The 24,983-nt window shown below is 39.4% G+C and overlaps 1 protein-coding gene across 1 annotated transcript in view; it reads right to left on the reverse strand.

Annotated features, from left to right (window-relative positions):
* REPS2 (RALBP1 associated Eps domain containing 2) overlaps positions 1-24,635 on the reverse strand; it is a 97,516-nt gene extending 72,881 nt beyond the window's left edge. Inside the window, exon 1 of the mRNA XM_062577489.1 lies at positions 24,420-24,635. Coding sequence (XP_062433473.1) covers positions 24,420-24,635 — 216 coding nt within the window. The remainder of the gene's footprint in view (positions 1-24,419) is intronic.
* Between the last annotated feature and the right edge of the window lie 348 nt (positions 24,636-24,983).

The raw sequence follows: 24,983 nt of genomic DNA on the forward strand, positions 1-24,983 counted from the left end.
TTATCTGACTTTCTTCTGAAGCAACTAACTGCCAAGAATGTTCATGAGAATGAAATACGAGACAGTTTCATAGATCTCACCTAACAGATGTTTAATATTATACATTACAAGTATACTTCTTTAAAGTCATTAGCTGTTCCAAGGATTTCTATTCATCTTCCTCCTCACCTCTTTTTTTCCAAGAACATATCTATGGAAATAACACAGAAAAGCTCTGGGACGTGAAAGGAGAGAACTCAGATCCTTCAAGTCTCTCTCGCTCAGCTGGGTCATTATACAAAGCCCCCATACCCACAAGGAACTGGAATTACTAGAGGAATTTGATGTAGGCAAACACATCCAAAATGAAATTGGACCAACAGAAATATGCATCAGTTCGTGAAACTCTCATTTTCTGGAGGCTGAACTGAAAATAGTATGTAAATCTCACTGCTAGTGAGAGTGAACAGAGAGTTCCAATTCAGTTCAAGTGGAAATGCCAAATTTTGCAGAAAAACTGCACCAATAACCTTCTGGAATGAAAATACTGAGCCATCACATGAACATTAAGGGATGACATTATCATCAAGAACAGACTTTAGGGAAAGGCACTATATCCTTGTGTTTTATCATTTTAGACCACCTCAGCAATAAATTGTTAACATTTCACGGAATATTTTGCATAAGCAGCATTTCCATTAGCATATCTTCTTCCTGAGCTTACATTTTCACTGATTTAAAATATGACAATTGTTTATAAACTTGAACAAACCTTATTAGGGAAAAGTTTCTGCAATTTGTCCAAGTCTTCTATACAGAAGAAAATGGTCTCTCCATTGCTGAAATGGGGTATGAATTAAAACATACATCCTAAGGCTTAAAAAAAAAAAAAAAAAAAAAAAAAAAACAAAAAAAACTTAGGTTTGATAATAGAGCATAAAGCTATTTATAACCTGACTCCTCAAGCCTGCACAATAACATTTGACTGAATCTTGCAGTATACTTTATTCATACAAACAACCTTTTGTCAAATTTCAGCCTCTCAATAACGCTCTACCATTTCTGAGATGTCGGTGGTTTTTTTGTTTTTTTAAGGGAAAAAAAACAGCTGACTCCGTTCAAATAATTTTGTTTGCTGAAGTGAAAATGTAGTTAGATATGACTATTACTCATACAATACAAATGGTTATTATTGAAAAATCCGTTTCATTTTTTCCTGTTTCATTTTAATGTGTTCTTTAGATAATATTTACCTTACTCTCCAAAAGAATCTAACATCAAGTCTTTGTTGTAACCTATCCTTCAATAAATAAGCAAACTCACGAAGTTCAGCAATACAATATCATTTTGTTCTAACGTAAAAACAGCATCATAGAAATCTTGGGTATAACTAACACTCAATCTGTAAAACATCTCCCCATCACCAACAAAGCAGCTAGCCAAATCTCACCTAACATACCAAAAGTAACTCACAACAGCTGAAAAAACTGAAAAGCTTTGAACTTAGCAGTAAAGAGATGACAGTCTCCTGGGGACACAACCACCACATTTTATGAATAGACAAGCAAAATATCTCCTCGGATTGTTGAGACTCTTCTGGCACATATGGAAAAACAATGGAAAATTCCTGCATAAATCCTGAAATCAAACAGCAGTGAGGAAAGAGGGCACAAAGGTAGATAATTTCCTTTTCAAATGTATAGAAATTAACTGCTATCAGAAGTCTTTTCCACTGATGAACTCAAGCCAAGGATACCCCAAAAATAGCCCAATACAATTAAATATTTCTTCATTTTCTCATTGATGACAACATATAAAGGCGTCGTTCCGTCACAGCGGTTATGCTACCCTGGGTGAATCCTGGAAAACAAATCTATTTTAATTCCTTGTCATAATCAAGAGAACTGCATGATTGTCTCACATAGTACCACAGGATACTTCCGCAGCCTCTACAACAGCTGCCTTATTATTTCCACATTTCTTTGCAAGTTCAGCATGAAAATATTTCAAGTTTTATTCTTAGATGCTATGCCAGAATAACTTTACGATCTGTTCCATTTGTACGCTTTTCTTCAGAGCTGAAAGGATACCAAGAGCAACTGACAGTAGACCTCATGACAGTTACTGTTATCTTTACGTATCCAGGCAAAATCGTTTCCTTACTTATTTTGGAAAGCAAATGGCCTTTTTTTCCTCAATGAGTGCATTTTACTTGCTGATGGAACATTACCATACCGGCAACCAGCACAGCCGTGATGCATTTGCGCACATATCCCAACTGAATTATATGTAAATGGGTTCTTAACCTTGTATCATCATCTAACAACGCACTTCGAATTCCCTCTACGCTGGGCCAACAAACCCAGATACTCAGCCTCACGGGGCAGAATTTAATTCACGGCACACCTGTGGAATTAAGTCAATTTTTGATGCCAAAAGACTGAGGATACTTAAGGTTGACCAGAATGATTATGGAAAAACACCTAAAGTCTACGTTTCTGCATTTCAGTGACAGCTTAAATCATTATTCTACAAAGCCTGTGAAGAAATTTAGAATCTTTGGCGTTAAAGCTTCTGTATAAACACGAACCTCTGCTATTTGAGACCTAGTACGTGGGAATTTATCTCAACTAGGTAGTCCGGGAAACTAAAAAGCAATAGGGAAAAACAGCTCAGATGCAGCCACTCAGACCTCTGGGAGAGACAGCGTTCAACATTTTTCTCTCAGTCATTGTCATCTCATTTTGCCCAACTTCCTTCAGCTCATAAGCAGTCGTAGCATCACCGATTATGTATCTACTCCAGCTTTTGTGTGATGATCTATTCTTCAAGTTTCCTCCCAGGAGCCTTTACGGAATCCTCGCTCGAAAGTCAGAAGACATTTCTCTTTCCTGTTCACCCAGTTCTGAAGTCCTCCTACAATTATGGCAGCAGTTCAGAAGACACCAAGAAACACAGTATAGGAAAGCTTTTCCCAAGCTACGGGCCTTCTACTCATGGAGTAGAGGGGAGGATTTCTGGAAAACTCTGGAAAAATCCTTCACTGAGAAGGACTCAGGTCCTACCCACTGATTCGCTCTGACATGTCAAACCTTACACAAGGGCCAAGCAATAAGACGTATCAGTTGTCCAAATCTGGACACATGTATTCCCCTTTGCATAACATTAGCTTCTCTTTGTTGTAAAGACAGAAACAGAAGTCCAAGACAAAAACCAGTTACACCTCGGACATGGAGCTGCAGCCATTATTTTTATTTCAGGTGCGAAATGTAGTGCTGCTTTGGACAGTATGAAGAGAGTATTTTGTTTGTACTTGTTTCAGCTTTGTGGGTTTTTTTCTTGAAATACTGCACAGTTTTATCCTTTTTTTTTTTTAAAAAAAAAAAAAGAAACCGAGACAAATGGTTAAGTCAAGCATTGCTCAGTATTGCTCTACACAAACATTTGATTGATTCAGCTTTCCCATGACTTTTGGGACAAACCCCTTAAAATACAGGGACGGTAGTAACCTTCAACAATTACCCAAAGAATCAGACTAGCTTTTAAAAATAAGAACAGGCAGCCATCCAAAACAGAGCAGACATCTGAATTTTCTGCAGTCACGCTGAACTCCGCATTGCTACAGGAATCTCACGAGCACCAGCTCCATCCCGGAGCAGCCCGGGTTGCTGCTGAACACCCTGGGGCACGGCCAGGGCTCCTTCCAAGGGCAGGGAGCCCAGGGCAAAGGTCCAGGGAGAGAGGTGTGCTTCTGCAGCGCGTCCCAGCCTGCACACCTGGGTCAAGGAGCTGGGAACCAGTCCCAGACCCCACTGAAATGCTGTGATTCAGCTGGTGACTGATAGGTTGCAGTGTTGGCCAAAAAATACAGCACCACAGTTATTAACTGCAGGTTTGAGGATTTCACCAAAGAAAGCCTGGCACTTGTATGGGAGAGGGCATCCTACTTTGATACAAGATCAGTTCATAGTAAGGTTTTTCTGCACGACAGACTTGGAAGTATTATTTTGATTACTATTTGTTTTCAGTGTGCCTTGGTTCCAATACAGAAAAACAACAATAAAGCACTTTGTAAATATTAATCTAATATATAATTCATATTATTCACCTTTTAGCACCATTTTTTCCTCAGTTTTGGCCACTACAATATAGAACAGCTGAGGCAGGTTCATACCAGAAAGACAGAAGTCACTAATGGTGCAGCCTAGTTCTGATTTATTACAGAGGCTGCATGATCCAGAATTCAACCCCAACTACTGCTATCTCTGCTGAACCTTTCCCTCCCTTCTTTAGATACAAAAAATGACAGTATAATCTGAGCTCGTGAGACAGACGGTCAAACAGTGCTTCGGACTTCTAAGATTTCACTCAACGATGCTGAAAGCATTCTCATACCTGGCCCTTCTCTGAACAGGGCATCTGCTGTACTGCATCAGGGAACTGCATAAACTTACAGTACTGGGAACCACCACCCAGTGGCTGAGATTTTCAAGCTACACTGAAGTTTATTTTGACAATTCCTGTAAGTATGCAAATCCTATAAAATTTGCACGTCTTCGAGGCAACATGCAACACCCAACAAACATTTATAGCTCAAACTAGCAAAATAATGAAGAAAGATGTAACACGGGGTATAGAGAGGATTGCCGATTTATTTGGTTGTGAAGAGAAAGGTAAAATGGAGAGCAAACTGTGGTTCATACCATACAGTGATTTTTAGATCTCCAAAAGCATGAATCACTGCAAGGGGACCTACGCTACTCTCTGAAAAGCAGGGAGGAAAAGCCCAATAAAACCTGACCAACTTTTTTCTTGTGGGAAGCCCCCCCCCCACACCTTTTAAGAAAGGTTTTGACAGGTTTCTATACAAAGTATTTAACTGCTTGAAAAATAATTCCCATGTAACTGCTTCCTCCTATTACACATTTACAAATGACATTTTGCCATTTTTGCGTTGAACAAATGAAAGCTGATACCTCTGCCTTTTGTTTCCATATGCACATTTTATATGGATATGATATGCAATGTAGGTCTCACTTCACACAAGGTACACGAGCCAATGTTAATTAAGTCTGCAAGAAATCCTACTAAGTCAAACTGGACAACTCATGAACAGAACGTTACCCATGTTCAGATAATGTCCTAAAACAGGGCCATAAATCTGCATTCGCCTTAGGAAGGCAAATTCAAGTTTCTCTTTATAAAGCCTGTTGTGTCGCATGCTTACCATTTACAATCTGCTTTAATAACTGCTATAGGAAGCAATTATTCTGTATTGCTCCTTCATTCAAGTAAAAGAGCTCAGCAGAGATACATTAGAAAAGAATGGCTTTGTACAAGTTGCACCCATTGCTACTTTTAACCAAAATCAAAGTAAAGCGCAGGCCAGACAAAAAACTACATAAAAAACCCCACAGTGACCAAATTTGTTCTACAGTTCTCAGCAAGGCTGCGTGTGCTGGAGTTTGCAACATATTTGAAATGCTAAATTATTCAGAGCTTATCATTTGGTCTTAATGTAATAACTAACATGCTTATTTTAATATACTTCCACTATTAAGACAAAATATCACAGCAGCCCAGGCATTTTAGAATATCACTTCTGAGGTTTTTATGAATCTTTCACAGGACTTTCTGGAATTAATCTAGAAAAACAAAAAGACATCTGTGCACATTACTACATATTACATTAAAAAGGATTTGTAAAGGCTTATCATAGGCAGCTTTTCCAAATATCTGCTCATTTTTAGCATTACTTTGTTTCAATATTGAAAATTAAACCCATGTACCAGGACAGTGAATGAATTTTTCCTTTCCATTCCTTTATTTTCTTTCTTATTCTTTAACATTTGAAGATTTTACATTTAGGCAGAAATCTCTAGGTGAATTACTGCTTAAAGTAAATGAAAGCTGTATGCCAAAAAACTGAGCTCGTTTTTTGTGCCAATTCGTGTCTTAAAGGCAGCAGCCTCTTTTTCTTCCAATAACCCTCTGCTTTATACTTTGCACAATTTGTGCACTACATGAAACAAAAAGTCCTGTGGAGCAAAAAAGTTAGCATGCAATTAAACCTCCGTAACATTCACAAATGGGGGCCAACTACAGCAACTTTAGAAAAGCAAAGTCACAAAAGACTTAAATTTGTATTTTAGTAAGCCTGAACTCTTTGTATGTCTGGAATAGCAATTCTTTTCTTATATAAGAGCTGTACAATTCATAAGATTTCTCTCTGCGAGACTCACATTAAAATAACCCCATGTGAATTCACTAGGAATGCTCATGGGCTGAAAAACCATAAGTTTCTTAAATGCTTTGTTAGACTGGAGCCTAACAGAGAATAAGCAAAAGCATTAGTACATACCAAATACATACTCTTTCCCCTATTTTCCATGCGTAAACCATTTCAACTCCTGAGAGTGCAGGAACTGATTAAGCTTTTAATTCCCTCAATGTTTTTGCACAGGAATCTCTTGGCTTAGCGGACTTTCAACAACTACTTTGTTTTCTTATTTCCGATGTTTAACGAAGAAAGTTCTATTTCTGATTCCCCCTTTCACTCTTGTCCTACCCAGCAAATATTGTTCTACTTATCTGTTACCTCTTACTATACTGCAGGAGTATTGCTACAGAAAGTACTGTCGCCTTGGGATATCTCAAGTACTATTTTATAGCAGGAAGTTAAGTTTCAGATGGTCTTATTGCTGGTAGTTTATTGAAACTAGAAGTCTAAATAAAACAAAAGCAATTATAACAAAATAACAGAAAAAAAACATTGCGACATTTGTTCACTGGAAATCTTTCAACTGTGGCTTAACTTTATTTGCTGTTGAAAGTAGGTCTTCAGTCAAGAAGAGAGAAAGGTTTTCACAATGTGTAAAGAGTTAAAATACATTAAGATTCTTTTGCATCAGTGTTTTCAGGAGTAGGTGGACGAGAGGGAACAGGGGAAGAAGAGCTGAAGTAAGACACTGGTTTTTGCCTTCCAAGTTGGTGGGGCTTGGAAAGGGGCAGAGAAGAAATGCTGGTTTTACACAGGCACTAACCCAACTGAAAAAGTACATCCATCTGTGACACACTTCTCATCACAGTTGTGGGCTCACTGCTGAGTATTGCAAAAGACAGTTTTTTTCTTTCTTCCTCTTGCAACTTCTTAGTCACACTCACTTTCTATGAAGGATGTTTTGTAACGTATGAACAAAGCATTTTTGTCTTCTAGAAAGAGCAATTATTTTGAACACAAACAAGCTCAATACATTTACCTACAAGTAGTTTTTCTTTTCAAAGCAAAACAGCAATTGCTGCAGAATATGTATATACTATGTGAAAGACCCTCAATGTTTTATAGAAAATAAATGTAGAAAATGATACATCAAGATAAAATATTTTTGAAATAGTCTATGCTATTAGCTTAATTCTGAATTAAAACAATTGTTTGCTTTAACTAGAACCAATAAAATTAACTATAACACTAAGTATTATATGAGAAGAAAAGTAAAGCTCCTAATTTGTTGAAAAGATTCTGACAGTACAATTGCGTATCTTATCTGTAGAAAAAGAAAAAAAAGCCTATTCTCAGAATGTATGTGCACATACCACTGAAAAGAAGAATAAACTCACTAAATATCAAAACCATGGTTAGGCTAATGTCACAAATAACTCTGAACCTCTGCACTGTACATACCTTATTATCACACACAAACAAGTTATTTATTGCTGATAAGAAAGGTACAACTTAAAAAAACTGTATGCTTATGGGTTCACATTTTCTTTTTGAAGTATGCATAAAACAAGGATGATTTTAATTTCTGCCAAACAAACTGTGCTACCTTTTTCTTCTGAAAAAGCAGTGAGGAAATGTAGAAATCTACTGCTTATTCAGAGCTTCCTGAGCAAAAGATCATGGCAAAATTGTGAAAAATGTTCCAAGTCATTTCAAAACATAATATGAACAAATCTTGCAAAAATCATCCAAATAAACTATAGTTTATGATGGAAGATATTTGTATTTTGTACCTTTCTTTTTAATCGCATAGTATTTGGGCACTGCACGCTAGGCCCTAAGTGTCTTCTGAACCCTTAGAATTGTTTTTGTAACGATTCTCAGGGTGCTGAAAATATTGGCTCCACACTTCAACATCAGGAGGAACTGAAATTCAAATTGAAAGTTTCAACTACTTCCCCCCCCCCCATGCTTTTAAGAAAGAAATTGTACTGAGGTACACAACTGTAATTACTGCACATCAAGCTCACAAAACCAATTAATTTGTATTGCATAACAATACCAGATTTCTTACCAGCTTGCAAAAGAAAAAAGAAAAAATTGGATGCATTTCCACAGTGTATTAACCTTAAAAGTCTTGACATGCCTCACAGGAAATTGATTTTCTACAAAAACTTTGGAAAGGATTAGATTTGGATTCCTGCGTCAGATGTTTACGTTCCACTTAGGTCTAAACCTACAACACGACCTACTGATGAGAACATAGAGTATCAAAAAAAAAAAAAAAAAAAAAAAGTTTGAACAAGTTGGAATCAATCACACTTTGAGAATACAAGTCCCAGAGGAACAGAATGGAAGATAACAAAACAAACAACTTTAAAAAAAAATAAGTTAAACACTTAAAGTCTCCTTATTGAGCATTGCATAAATTATTTTTGCCAGTGATTGCTTGTCTTCTATAAATCTTGACCGACACATAAAACAGCAATCGCCCACCCCATCTTGCCCAATTATTTAACTTATTTTTCAAGGAATGAATAAGCAACATTTCCCATTCCACAAGATTACCGTGAAATCATTCCATCGTCAACGGGCCAGTTTGACAGAGTCGTGCCAATTCTGTCAACCAGAGCCCTTCCAAAACTGGCTTTTGATAAGAGGCCTCTTCTTCTGGGCTGCAACCGAGACTGGGGTCGGAGGGGCAAAGGACACATGCAACCACAAGACAGAGCCACCGGCAGTAGGAATGATGGTTTTAAAGCCAGAATTTAAACACAATCTGGTAAAACACCCAGCAACATAATCCACTGTTTCAGTATATCTTCAGGCCTGTGTAGGTGGAAAATAAGATGTTGCTTCTATGAAGGCACGAGCTAGCCCTCTCCACCCAAGGGATGGGGTCTCCAGGCAGGAAACGATGCGGGACAAAATTCACTGCCCAGACGGTAAAAATCTTGCAGTCGCTAGGTGTGTTTTGGCTTCCTTCAGGAATCCAGTCAACGCTGCTTCAACGCTTGCTCCCGGGATCCCTTCTTGAGCAGGGATGTGGGCAAAAGCCCTGGAGCGGGCTGGTGGTTGCATCCTGCCCGGGAGCAACGGGAGCTCAGCGCTGGCGTTTCCAAAGTGCTCTCTCGATGTGGAAAGCTGCTTAAACAAAAGCACGTAGGATCTCACTGTTTTCAAAGAGACCGACAACGTGTACCTTACAGGGCCTTTCACTCATATATGGCTTTGATTTTTCATCAAAAAAATAAAGCTAGCTCATCTTAAGCAAAAGTATTTCTATTGAGTAACAAGCCTCAAAGCACTATGTAAGAATGTTAACAGTAACGTATTAAGTGGCTGAAATATTGTTTTACCTTCCAAGCAGTCTTTCAAACAAACCACATCACAAACATTTTGTGCAGTTTAAACCCTCAAACACCCTGACAAGCCAAAAGGAATGCTGTCAAGCAAAAATTTGGCTCAAAACTAGATTTTGTTAAAAATTATGCAACAAAAATTATGTGTTAAAGTAATTACTTAGGAATTGCAGAAATGCTTCTGTGATGAGATGAATAGTGTTTGTTATCTGCAAACTCTGCTAGAAATAGTTCGAGTTTTTGAGAAAAAGAAATACCTCTCTGCAGTGCTTATACCTAAACAATTCTGTAATGAAAATTTGAAAATAAGGCAGACTTTCCTTCCAAGTTGAGAAAAATAGAGAACAGAGAGGAGAATACAGCATGAGAAGTCTCTTACTCATTTCTACTGATAATAAAAGTATTGAATTTTACAGAAAGATAATTATAAATAAATGCCTGTAAGTACTCTCAAAAGGTGTCCTGATCCTCTGTAAGAATGCAATAGATACGCAGGTTAAGAAGCTATATCCGTGGCAAGACAGACATTTTTCTTTAAGCTGTAGGTGAACGAGAAAGAGATGGAAGGAGAATCAGGCAGACAGTCTGTCCCACAGGTGAGACACTGCAGCCAAGATAATGCTTGCACCACAAGCAATGAAACTTTTTGAAGAGAAATCAGCAGAGAAGCTGAGCTAAATGAACTAAGCCTGTTTAAAATAATAACAATAATAATAGAGTGGAGAAATCAATGTCTCCTTTCACAAAAAAAAACAGCTCGCTCTCTCCAAAAAAAAAAAAAAAAGAAAAAAGAAAAAAGAAAAGAAAACAGATGGCCACATGCTGAGCTGGCACCTTACCTGTGTACAGGGCTCACCTGCATGCTGTGCCAGGCATAATCCACCTGCTCACCTGAATCCCAGATATAAGGCTTGGGGTAACAGGGAACCCTGAGTCTAAGTGCAATTTAAAAAATAAACAAATAAAATCAACACGCACGTTCTCTACAACCCTCAGGCAGATGGCTGCCACAGAGGCTGGAAACCCTAAGAAAAGATCCGTGCACCAAGGAGCAAAAGGAGTAATCTTCAGCTTCCCAAAAAGACAGTTGGAAAGAATTTATAGGAGCCAGTGACAAACTTGCAAAGCCAGCCCGAGATCAAAACTGAGGCTGCAGCTACCCGCACGCACGCGGAACAGAACACCTTACGGAGCTTTCCAGGAGAAAGGGAGGTACGCAAACAAAAAATAACGCCTGGCAAGCCTTCAGAGGACTACACTAAACCTCTGAATGGCAATGACATATTTAATAGACGCAGAAAAGGCAATCCAGTTCCACCACCTGAATGCTGAAGGACTGGTATTTTTCTTAATGCCAGAAAGTTAAGGAAGCTGAGGAGGTGACGGGATTCAGCTGTAGCTGGACGGAAATTGTGTCACAGTAATACATTTTTGCAATGTGCACAATTAAAAAAAGCCCTAAGTAAAGCTGACAAAAAAGCCCAAGAACACATCCCTTCCGTTTCTCTTCCCACTGTTTATTTATTTCCTGGCAGATGCAGAGAACTGCTGAACTAGCAACTTTCTTGGCTTATTGAAATTGCCAGCTGGAATCAAAAGGAAGAAAAAGAGCAGAGCAGGTGGAGCAACATAGGAAGAGAAAGGGGGAAGGGCAAAAAGAGTCATAAAAATAACCCCATGAAGCAGATAAGAGAGACTCACCTTCCCCTTTCATTCCCCTCTACTCATTAGCAAGGTAACTTTCAAAATGCTGTTCTACAACAGTCTTTTCCATCATGGCCAAATTACTATTTAATAAGGACATTCGCTCTAAGATAAAGTTAGCTGTAAAACCAATGAATCTGAATTTTCTTTGGACCCTTGTCTTGAGGCAATATTGCCATGCAGATTCTCTGATGTTGAATATGGGTTGAGCTCTCCTTAGGAACTTGCCCTCAGTAGGAAAACTAACAGGGTCACCCTTTACCAAACGACTCACAAACAGACTAAGTTCCTAAGAATCATCCAAAAGACCTAGCTGTCAGGAACTTTGTCTGCCTTCAAAGTTTCTCAATTCCCTGTGAAGTCTGGTTGAAATAGTTAACAGATTCAGAAGTTATCATTGGGGTGAACTAACAGTATTATTGCACAAGCCTCATTTTCTTTCGAAAATCAGGCCAAAAATAATAATAAAAAAAGAACCAAAAGCAACCCACAACTGATTTTCCCTACTATGACATGGCAAATTGTCAAATTTTAGATTAAGACAGATTAAGTGGATTAAACAGCAACAGAGGAGACCAAAACTCACTTGTGCTCGCTCTTCAGCTGAAACTATAAAGTTCTGCAATAAATGGCAAGACCTGTCAGGAATATGTACCTGTGGCTAGCCATATAATGATAACAACAACAACAAAAATTGTTTTTGAATGACAAAAAAGTCATTCTCAGCAGGGGATGAAAGCTGGTGTTGCACAAAAAGCACGGTGACACATTAAGCAAGCTCCTAATGGAGAACCAGCGTAGGTTTCACATATAAAAACTCAAGTGCGTCTCGAGCAGTTTAACCTTCTAAAAACCATCAACCAAGAGATGCAGACAGTCTGTGTTGGTATCTAATGAGCCTGATGCATGTACACAAAAGGATATAACTAATTATCACATTCTGCTTGCAGCCTTGTCGATACATGAGCTCCTTTTGCCAGGGAGGAGTAAGCTGGGCATTTTGATCGCAAACGAGCACTTCTGGAATTCCAGCCGCAGCGATCCTCCCAGACGGACAGACTACTGGAAAAGGCTAACGCAACAGAGGACCAAACATAAACCCACGTTAACACCACAGGTGGGCAAAGTTGTAATGGAAGAGCATCAGCAGCAAACCAAAAACATTTTGTGTTTCACATTTCACGGGAAGGAAAAGTATTTTAGATTAAAATTATTTAAACAATAAGTTTGGGAAGGGGTTCACTGTGGAGACGTCTATTAGCTAATGATTCAAATTCACCTTTCTCTAGGAAGTACACAACTCTACCAGGCTTTCTCATCACAAAACTATAGCCCTGTCTGTAATACAGCAGTGGTGAATTCATTTTGAAATGGCTTAATGCTTTTACCTCTTCTATGAATGAAAATTTGCTATATAATATTGCTCGGAAAAAAGTGGTGTCCTGCAACAGCCAAAACAAAACAGAATTTCAAATACTTAGATTTGGTCCAAATGATTTAATTACTCCAAACAAACTGGGTGCTTCTCTGTGCTCTGTACAGTCACATACTAATCATGCCACTCACCTAGAAAGGGCTGTGGGACTGCAGGAATGTTGTTTGAAGCAATTGCCAATTTGACAGTAGCACAGTCCTGCAACTACCTATTGAAGACATCACATATAACAGAATTTTCCAATTAGAAGAAAATTGAGGACAAGGAAAACTAGATAGCAGTGCTAATCCATTTTTTAAAATGTACTTCACATCTACAGCCCTTGACACGTCATCTTTCTCTTCATTAAAGTATGTCAAACTCTTGCATATTTTGAAACTAAACTTACACTTGAATGACCAAGTTACTAGAAGGACCCAAAGCTTACTGTGTCTGTCTCAATATTAATTTGGTTGTGTTACTAATATTTGTAGGCTGATATTGCCAAGTAATTTAAACTCTATAGTGAGGAGGAAAAAAAACAAAACCAAACAACAACAACAACAAAAACACAAAAAACAGTCTTATCCTTTACGTTTGCCCTTTCGGATATTTCACCTACTGAAAGTTGTTTACTTTAAGATCTGTCCTTCAGTATCTGAACAGAATACCTTCACCCCAATTCCAGAGTGCCCTACTCATGTTGTAGGGCTTAAATCTGGCAGTTATAGTAAAATAAAGCATCTTGCTGGACTGAGCTTTAAGTCTTATCTCTCACACACATCCCCGGCAATCAAACACATGTAATAATGTGGTCTTTAAAAAAGAGTTAATGAATATTTTCCGAGAATAAATACTCCTCAGGAGAACATTCTTGTCAAGGAGAACAGTCTTGATTTAGATTAGATCCAATAAAAGATAGTTGTTATGACGCAGCTGAGAACAGTGAGAAGGAAAATAAATGACTGAAAATTCAATGCAAATAACATCAAGATTATTTTGTTTCTGACATCAGTATCGTTCAAGGCTGCTCTTTCTTGCCCTGAAACAATATTTGCTCTGGCCAGTTAAACTGGGGTCTATCATACTGCGAGCTACCAGACTCTCAAACACCACCACATCCTGACTCCTATCCTGGTTCCTTCCTCTCAAAACACTCAAAATGCATTTCGAAAGACATGACTTCACGATTGTATTATTTTAATAAGTAAAATGTATCTTCAGGATAATAATTTAGCACTGTTTTTTAAAAAGTCCATAGCTAAGCGTGGCTAGCACCACGTTACAATACAAACACACAAAAAAAGCTGAGTGTATTATTTGTTGCAGTGGTGTACTCCCATAATACAGCAGGTCAAGAAAACAGAAAGATGAGACTCCTCGCTTCCAACTTGGCCATTTCATGAAAAACTCTGCCTGAAAACTGGGTAAGCTTTCGGCTGTGAGGTATTTTTGGGTTTGCTATTTTTTGCTATTGACATGCATTTCATGACACTGCTCAAGGACTCTGTAGGAAGCTCCAGATATCAGCATAATTTTAAACCCTGTATTATCCCTTTGTAAAGGTTACCAGGTTCCAGTCTGTTTCATGTCTTAGCTGCAGTAAGCACTTACATTTATAACATGCTCATCACCAGGGTATCTAAAGCATCTAATAAAAAACAGAAACAAGCAGCTTCCTGGTTCCTGCCTTTATTACTCAATAACAGAGAACAGCATCTGGCAATGAAATGGGGATATTTTTTTATTTATTTATCCTTGCCTTCTGATTTTCTATCAAACAAGATATCCTCCACTGCATGTACTGGCTACCTCACTGTATTTTAGGCCCAAAGGAAAATCTTTTTGAGGACTCCTTTCTACTATTAATACTGAATTCAGAGTGTATAGAAGAGAAGACTGGATTGTTAGGATTATTCCTGTTAATACAGGACATGTTCACATTGCTAAGCATAAATAAGATAACAGTGGTTGCTAGAAATGTTCTCCAAGTCTTCCAAAGCTTCATCAATGACAGAAATAGAGACTTAAACTTCTTTGCTTCTGATGTCTCAGGATAAGAATCAATTATGGACAACTCTGCATGGCAGATCTGATATTCAGTACTTCCTATCCCTTGATCTTTTATACTTAAAACAGTATTAATAGAAAAAAAGAAAAAGAAAAATGTAACATGAAGTGGTAAGAAGTTCTTCAAATTGCTAAAAATTGCAACAGTTCATAACCAAGAAGTGTTAGTGAACACACATGGAAAACCTAACAAATCCTCCTTAGATACACGTCAGGCACCACATCTAGTCATCTTCCAACTATAAGTTTTGTTCAAAGCAAAGTGTTTTGGTTTAGTTCAGTAAACTCATATGATTTTTTTTTTTTTTTTTAACATTTCCAACAATTTCTTGTGTGACCATTTCTGATGCTTCAACTTTGCCTTAAGACCAAAAGAAATTCTGGTATTTTCCACAAAACTATAATTCTGAGTTTCACTCAGCTTTGCAGACAAAACAAGACCTTACTAATACAGAAGAAGAGAGATACTATGACATAAGATGCATTTTTTTTACCACAAGCAGAAAACAAATACAGCCTGTATTTCCATTTCATTATATGATTTTTTCTAAAATAAAATTTTCTTCCTTTGTCAATTATGATCATGAGATTTTCTAGATTGGCAACCCCAAAAACTTGACACTCCCTGTACCAATTCTGTTTCATCACATTTTACATGCCTTGAGTTCATTTCCATAGTATCTTACAACTACAGCAGGTGTTTTCAGAAGCAATGTATCAAATGTCCAAAACATTTCCTCTTCAGTTGTACAGTTATCTTAATCAATATGACAGTAATTAAAACCTTCTTTCTTTGAGAGTTCTGAGATTATAAGACTGATGATTTATCATAGGATTTCTTAACTCAAGGCATAACCATGTTAGCTGATTACTTCATTGCATACAGTGTGGGTAGAAGACACATTTTGCCCTTCTTTCATATTCCGCCTCACTTAACTGTAGTTCCAATCAACACACCGCTTGTAAAAGCAGCTTAAATTTCTCCTTTCCACATCATTAAACAAAAAACTAAAATTATAATTTTGTCCAACATGTTTGCACCTTATGTGTCAAAATGCATCACTTAGTGAGAATCTACTTGTTTGTGTCTAAACCATGTGTTCATCCTCAATTCAGCTAAAGAACACAGGATATCAAAGAGCAACATCAAGAGAATCAAAGACTATACTGTCTTCAGTGACAATGGCCATATATGCCACTATTTTATTGCACATTCAGATTACAGGATTACACAGAAACAAACACAAGATACTGTAAGAATCACGTGCAGCTTTTCCTGAGAGGGAAGATTACTTGTGGCTTTGAAAAATCTGTGGAGTTCAAAAACAAACAAGCAGAAGAAAGCACTGACTGAAAAATGTGCTTTGATAGCCATGCTACTTAAAGTTTCTCAAGATTCTTCTTTCAAAATATGTTTGCTAAAGGTGCTCCTCTAAGTTGGACGTTCTTGTAACTGTACTCCTTAATTTATACTCATTAGGCAGTCCCCTGAATGACTCACCCAGGTACAAAGAGACCATGTAACAGTCAAAGTGCATTTTTGTGTTAGTTTAAAGTAGGCCTAGCTTCAAGTGGAGAGATTTCATGTCCTATTGCATGTCTCTCTACCATTCAAGCAGTCAAAAAGTTCATCTTAGCCCCTTCCTCTTGTTCAAACACCCCCCCCAACACACGCACACACACATCCATAAGTGGACTTCTATGGGTGGGAGTACTCAGGCAAGTTAACACCTTCCACTGATCTACTTTAATTCCATGCCTCTCAGTTAAAGCACATTAAAGCCCTCTGTAAAACAGTTTTACACTAGCTTAACATGGCTCTAGCTTGAGAAGCAATGCTGAGGTGAGCACGCTCAGGATCACTGTTCATGCAGTGTCCACCTACTCCATCGGCCTCCACCCAGGTTAAGTGACATTATAGCATTACTTCCAGTACTCAAGCTGGCCTCACAGCATAAATATGCTTGACATGGCGTGACAACGGGCTGGAGGGGCACCTCAGACACAACTTCTTAAAATCCCTCATCAAAAGGACCATCCACTCTAAAACAATACTCAACATGAAGCATTTTAACCTTAATCCTTGCAGGATAGATTCACAACAGAAAGAAATTACTTAAAACATTTATACAAGTCTGAAGAGATATGACCTTAATTTTATTTTTGGTTTGTATTTGAATGACCTACTTATTTTTCTACATAAAGATCTTAGTAGGTGGTCATCATTAAAGCATGTACAATCTTTTTTTAAATAAACATAGCAACATTTTTGTTTTTACTAGCAAGCAGTATTTTTCACAGAATCACAAAATAGTTGGGATTTGAAGGGACCTCTGAAAATCATCCAGTCCAGCCCCCCTGCTCAAGCACTTGGAACAGGTGAATCAGGGCCTTGTCTAGTTGGGTTTTGAGTATTCCCAAGGAGGGAGACTCCACAGCCTCCCTGGGCAACCCGTTCCCATGTTCAGTCACCCTCACAGGAAAAAAAAAAACAAACAAAAAAAAAAAACAAAAAACATTTTCTTACATTCAGATGACATTTCCTGTATTACAGCTTGTGCCCATTGCCTCTCATTCTGCGAATGGGCACACTGAGAAGAGCCTGGCTCTTTCTTCTTTTCACCCTCCCATCAGGTATTTATACACACCGACCAGATCCTGCCGGAGCCTTCTCTTCTCCAGGTCGAACACTTCCACTTCACTCAGCCTCTCTGCCTACGAGGGATGCTTCAGGCCCTTCATCATCTCTGTGGCCCTTTGCTGGACTTGCTCCAGCAGCTCCATGTCTCTCCTGCACTGGGGAGCCCAAACCTGGACCCAACACTCCAGCTGTGGCCCCAGCAGAGCAGAGCAGAGCAGAAGGGAAGGATTCCCCTCCCTCAACCTGCTGGCAATGCTCTGCCTAATGCAGCCCAGGACACCCTTGGCTTTCCTTGCCACATGGACATGCTACCAGCTCTGTCTAGCTTGATGTCCACCAGGATGCCCCTGTGAGTAGGATGCTTTTAAGCACACTTTAGCATTTGCATAGCTTAATATATCACCTTAATTTTTATTTCTTATGGAATATGCTCTGTTATCCTTGTCTTTATAAGAGGTACAGATTTCTTTCATCCGTGATTTATGCAAAGTTGAATGAAAACTGGAATCCACTTAAAAATACACAGATTATTTTCATCTGCTAGAAAAATAAAACTGTATCTTTGTTACTTATTCAAACACTTATAAGTTTATTGAAAGCATGTTTTCTGTTTTAAATACTTCCGTTAAAAATAAGTATAATTTGCAATTAGTGATTTATCCAATTATTACTTTGTCCTACAAAAATCACAGAACTAATGCTTCTCATCCTCCCATAGCCTTCTACTGCATTATCATATCTAAATTGCAGGAGAAAAAAAAATCAAGCTTTTCCTGCTGCCAGATTTCCCAATAGTCTTCAACTTTTATCAACTCATAATGTTTTTATCCTAATTTCTTTTCACAGAAATGTTTTCTATCTATCTTTCACAAATCCACCTTTGCTAAGTTTTGCTAAAGTAAACTCATGTTCTCAGAATTTATACCAATCCCTCTTTGAGAGGACGTCTGCACTAGATGTAGCCATTAGAACAAGTGAATTCTATGCACAGTGCCTCCCTTGCAAAACAGATTATGAACAAGAGCAATCAACATGGATATAAACTTTAGAATATTGACAGCATGATGCTGTAGATGAACACTTTAAATAGGTTTTACTCCGGTGGGTTTAGTGAACACACCACACTTACCTGACTGCTGTGACAAAAACATTTGTAACAAACAAACGAAAGAGAAGAATTTAGGCTTCCTGGATCATTTTACAGAAATCTGTCACAAAGTATAAAAGTGTAAATTCCTCTTTGTCCTACTGGATATTTTTCCTCTATCTCTTCATACAGTTTTTGAAGATTACTGGCACAGCAAGTTTTTATTTCATCAGAAAATAAGGTTAGAATGGCAGACCCTGATCACGCTAATTCTCAGCATCGTGTTGGAAGCATATGACAAGCAGTTTCGGAAGTCTCTGGTTTTAGAGACCAATTTGAAACACACATGACAAAGAGGAAATACCAGCATCCAGAAATATTTTACTGTATAGTTCAACACTGAGGCACTCAAAACTACAAATCATGTAAGAGTTTAAAAGATGTACTAGAACCTATGACTGCATCTTAATGGAATATCTCATGAAGACTGCCACATCAGAAAGATTACCCTTTACCCTGGTCTAATTTAAGAGTTTGTTCTTTTTTTTAAAGTTACTATGTTTACATTATTTACATCTGGATTTTGCATATTCCTACTTACATAAATACAGCTTATGTCTTTATACAGCTTATGATTTTAAAAAGGTAACGACAGGTTAGGGGACTGTGGCCAGAACTACTGGTATTGAAATGTCAGTTCTCCTTTTCTCTTCTTGCTATACTGCTTACTCAAATTGTACCCCCCCCCCCTTTTGTTTCTTCCTTACCTAAAGAGGTCAGTACGATGCAATTTCTCCATGCGTATTCCTACCCAACGTGACTTTTTTGATGGACTATTATTCAGTTTTCTAGATCAAACGTTTAGACTAAGAACAACTTAGTGCCGAATTCTGTGAAGGTATACAGCAGAATTAAGTTTATCATTTATAAAGAAACAGTAAATTCAGAATCCCCTCACTCAAAAAAATCATATTCTAGCCACAGTTTTTACTCTTTTTTGTCTAGCGAAACTCTTTTAGGCTGACAGCATGACCATTCCTGCTACCATACAGGCAGTAATTTAGGCTTAAGAAAAAAAAAAGTAAACAAAAGTCAACACCTTACTGGAATTTTTCCAGTGAAATATAAGTTTGGCATTTTTTAAAATATATTCACACTTCTTCTTTTTGCACACAAAATGGTTAAAAAAGATCATTGTAACTATGGAAACAAGTCACCATAAACACAAATTAACTCACGAACCACGTGGAAGAAAAGCAAGATCATTGGTCTGCATTCTCTATTCACACAGAACTAGAAGGAGCACTCTAGCTAAATAATGCAGCATCTGTGTAGCTACAGCATCATACAGTCAGTACTTGGCATCCTTGAAGCCCCAAAATAATGCAGTTTGTTCATTCGTAAAGGAAATAATGCCTTTTCTTAATAAAGTTGCATCTTTGCTGATGTAAGCCTACAAATAAGATTAAGGTTTATAAAACTGGGAATTAAAGGTACACATCATATAACAAAGTATGAATTAATCAAGTAAATCCAAAACTAACAAAAAAGGAGCAGTATTTCAGCATAAAACTTGAGTCCGGTCAGCCTGCTCCCTAATTTCTCAGTCAAAAATCTTCAGAGACACACAGCAATACTGATTATTAGAACTAGCACATGATACTTGTCCTTTGCAAGTCGTTGGGGGAAAACTATGTAAAGTACTATTTTATATGGCATCTGTACATCAGTCTTTGTATACCTAATGAATGCATTTTGGGATCATGCAATCCAAGCAGCAGATGCTGCATTCGCTGCCGCTTAGCTTTAAAATCAGGTCACACTTGCTTGCCCCAAACAAGACAACGCAAAACAACCACAATAGCCACCTGGGGCGCAGCAATTAGTGTGGACTATCAACATCCTAATACACTCAGGGAGCATAAACGTAATGAACCGTTCCTGACACTCCGCAACCGTGCATACACCCTTCGAGATCACCACCACCATCTCGTTTTTCTCAACAGGGTCACACTAAAGGGGCATAGCCATCCACCTAGCCAATCAAACAGATTTTTAAAAACAAAACAAGAAAACGCTACAAATCTCAAATACAGTTTGTCCTTATGGATATGCTAATCTATTGCTCTCATCTACTAGGAGTCATCAGAGGTGCTTCTTGCTCTGACATGTAATCATTTCTCCCTGCTAGCACCCCTTCGCCTTCTTCCTCCCTTAAAAATAAATGTTATCAATACTGATCCACGTAACAAAGTATTCTGCGGGATCGCCTTTGCGTCAGTGATAACCTTGCGACCTCAGCATGTTCAGAACATTTATTTTTTAGGGAATCTTCTTCCTTGGGCTAAATTTGGTTCCTTTTTCCTGTATCATGAGCCAAAGCATAGGAAACGCTATTTACAATTCGACCAACATAGTTAAATCTAAGTCCACCTGATGCTGTTCAGTTTCCTCCATTTCTGACAGTCTACATAACTGCATGTTGCATGACTAGTCTCTTCCTTCCTCCTTTGACATAAATCAAGAGAAAAAAAAGAAGAAAAAACAATCCTAGCATGGATCTTTCAGGCAATAGACTGTAGATATTTGACAGAGTTACTTTAAAAGCCTCTGGTGAAAGATCTGCCAAAAGCTTTGTGCAAGTCTAAATAAAATATGTTGATGGTTCTGCCTTTAACCACATTATACAGATAGTCAAAGACTTTCAGCACATGAGGGAGGTATTATAGTTCAAAAAAACGTGCTGTTCTGTCCCTGTCATCCCCAGTTCAGTCCTGTGAAATGTCTAAGCATTCTAATTTTAATCACAACTTCAACCATTTTTCTAGAACTGAGATAATCCTTACCAATTCTATGATCTTTTTATTAAAAGAAAAAATGTCAAAGAGGTACAACCTCCGCTGTATTCTATTGCTCAGCAGAACAGCTGATTTTAACAAAACTCTGTTCAGCAGAAGTTCGATCACTTCACTCTTAGCAAGACTCAGAGCTCTTGGGTGCACACCATCTGCTCCTACCAACCTAGTTGCTCTTGGATTTTTTCAATTTATTCCAGCACTTCCTCTGCTGGCACATTCTCTCCCATTACCTCGCCTACTTCATCCAAACCACCTCTTGAATCACGCAATTAACCCTAAAACAAAACGAAAGCCTTGTCTGTTTGTTGTCCGGGAGCACATGCCGTTGTTTTTCCTACAGCAATTGCCATATTCAGCGACAGCCCTGCAGCCTATGTGCACCCTCATTTTTGTCTAGACTGTAAAACTTGATGTTATGATTAAGGAGTGCGGAAGGCCATTTCCCTTGATACTTGAGAGTATCTTGCTGAGCAAAAAGACTTGATCAAACGCTGTGAAAGTGAAAGGCTTCTTCCTTCTCCAAAGTTTATCCCACTTCTTATGCAACGATAAATCCTTGAAGACAACAGCATAGGTTCCAGACTTTGCCATGGCACTGAATGCCAGTTCTGGAAAAAATAATCTGTGTGAATGAACACCTTGAAAACAAAAATCTAAATTGCACATATCTTACAAAATGGTACATAGTTGCCTTTTAGTACAAGCAAAAAACCTAGGAATGCTGTTATGCACCTTGCAGACTCAGCTTTAGTTGAAATCCAAAACTGGTTTCTAATCCAAATCTCCATGTTTTTGACCTGATGAAACTAAGCATGACTATTACTTAGTCGGTCAGTAGGGACACCTGCATACTAAGCACTAATTGTGAAGCGTGGGGATTTTAAAAGCATGGGCTTCTTTTCTTTTTCTAAGGGAAACTTTCACTGTCTAATTATTTCCAAGGAAACATGCATCTTAATGCAAACAAGCTGCCTCTGCTTAAAACGGGTGTTTCCTGTACTAGTAGAAAACAGATACCATGCACCATTATGCCCTGTTCCCATCACTGTTAGAACAGTACTTTAACAGAAATTATTAGCTTGCATTTGCAGAGGAGAAGCGAATCTCTAACAACGTTGTCGGGTTTAGTTTGTCCCCCCCCCCCCCATCAGAACATCTGCATTTCCTTTTTTTTTTTTAACATTATGTTAGGTTATTTTTTCTTAAGTTCCTGTAAATGTTAGCACATTTATTGTCAAGAGTACTTGACAATAGTGGGGTTTGAGGATGGGAGCTCTAGTCAAAGACCAGAAATCCATGGGAAATACTACCATACAAACAAGAAGGGGAAGGCACAAAGGAGGAAGAGAAACAGCCACAAACCCCAAAAGCCTTATTTTCTGAATGCTCTTAATTAAGACAATTACAGATGTTTCCAAAAACATTTTCTGCACATCATAAACATACCTGGGAATAAGCTAAAATAGTAAAAAGCAACAAGATGAACAAAAAAGACAATATTGCCAGGCTTGAGTTACTTGCTGCAGTCAAGGGAGGAAAAAAAAAAAAAAAAAAGCCCACACAAACTCCCCCAAAATGTCATGATACTGATATGATAACAGATTTCACTTAAACGATATAGTAAAGATCTACATAGCGAAAATAAGAGTTTTTTGTTTTCCCTATACCTCTTTGGAAAAAGCTTTAGTGAAATCACTAATACCAAAGTTACAGAAGTTTGCTAGTTAGGCTTTACTAAGTTTCTTAAATGTATCTTCTTGTTTGAAGTCAGATGAGTTCTTCTTCCTCTCAGCACAGACCTACTCTTGGTGCTAAGTACTCCTGGTACCTCCATCACTGAATTCACCACAAGGCTAAGACCACAGTCCAATTCAAAACAAAGCAGCGCTGCAGTGCCTGAGAGCAATTTTTTGCACATTAGGTAAATAGTGCAACTTCAGAGAAGAAGAATATGCTTGCTCAGGTAAGAAATCATCATGATTTTAGTTCAGAATCACTTGTGTAATATAAATTTATATAATACACAGTCATTAAGAAGTGGCCTGACAGTTTTCAGGAAAAGAACAGAGGAAGTTAGTACCCTCTGACCACGGCCAGGTATTAGCCATACCTCAGCACAATTCTGACGTGATTTTTTTTCCCGCTTGATAAACAAAAAACCCTGAAGAATAAAATTCCTTATAGCTCATTAAAAAAAAAAAACAGCATTACTCTACTTACATTTGGTTTATCCCCAGAAGCATTACGCAACTACAGTGAATTAGTCAAAATACTAATCCACAGGTGGAAAAGACCCAATCCAGTTTTTTAGTGTCGCAGGCAACTGCATCACGCGAGCCTTCTGCCTCCGGGGCCAGGCTCGTCCTCAGCAGCGGTGGTGGTGGTCCTTGCCCTCTAACCTCCCCGGCGAGCCTCCCCGAGCCAGAAGGCTCGGATAGCCAGCAAGCCTCTCGTTTTCCACCGAAACGTATCTGCTTCTAGGTACGGACGTACGAACAGTCCAACATCATTTCACTTGCAGCTTTCCCACTAAAACATTTAAAATCGAGGAGAAGGCGCACAAAATTTAAAGCCGTCGGAAAGCGCTCGGAGACCTACGAACGGAGCTGTGCTTGCAGCGCCAGGGGGCCCTTGCCGGGGGGGGGGGAGATATTATCGCGAAAAGTAAGGACCCGGGAGACCGCACAGACACCCCGCGGGGGTGCAGGTCAACTTCTTCCAGTGACTCAGTGCAAAAAATCAAAAGCAGTGCACTGCCTACCCCTTAGAGACAAACACCAGGATGGGGGGGGGGGGGAAATGAGGAGGAAGAGTGAATATGAGAAACGTTAGCAGTTTGTCTGAAAGAATGAAAGACGAATAGAAAGAATGAAGGGCGAGCAGCTCAGAAACAGTCATAGCGACAATAACGGTAGTAAGGCCACGGTTTACAGCCGCCACGGTGCGAAGAGGCGCGGGCTGCGGCGGGGGCCGTGCCCGGAGAGGGGCCGTGCCCGGAGGAGGGGGGCCGCGGCAGCACCCCGCCGCCCGCACCCCCCCACACACCCCGCCGCGGCGGCGACGCGACCCGCGGCCCTCACCCACCTGGTGCAGCGTGTCCGGGGGCAGCTGCGAGGCCCGGAACAGCTCGCCCACGCTGCTGCCCCCGGCGGCCGCCTCGGGGGGCGCCGCCGCCGCGGCGCCGGGCGGGCAGCACCGCGCCAAGAGCTCCGAGTAGCGCCGCCGCTCGCTGTCGCTCAGCGGCAGGAAGAGCGCCCCGCTCCCGCTCCCGCCGCCGGCCCCCGCCGCGCCGGGCTCCATGGGGGGCGGCGCGAAGGTGCCGGCCCCGGCGCCGCTCGCCGCCGGCAGGCCGCTCCCGCCGCCCTCCGCCCTCCGCCCGCCTCCCGCCGCAGGGCAGCGCCCGCGCCCGCGCCGCCCCGGTGGATCCGCGGCGGCGGGCAGCGAACCACCGCGGCCGCTTTCCCGCTGGGGAGGAGAAAAAAATAAATAAATAAATAAATAAAAAGGAGCTAACCAACTTGAGGCTCTCGCTGAAGGTGATTTTTGTAAACGCAGATGATTTTTCGGGGAGAAAATTAAACAATAGGTGATTGTTTACAGCAGCTCTGCTGCAGAGGTAAGGCCTGGCCCGGGAGAAATCGCGTTACC

This window comes from Rhea pennata, chromosome 1, assembly GCF_028389875.1.
Source record: "Rhea pennata isolate bPtePen1 chromosome 1, bPtePen1.pri, whole genome shotgun sequence".
NCBI lineage: Eukaryota > Metazoa > Chordata > Aves > Rheiformes > Rheidae > Rhea > Rhea pennata.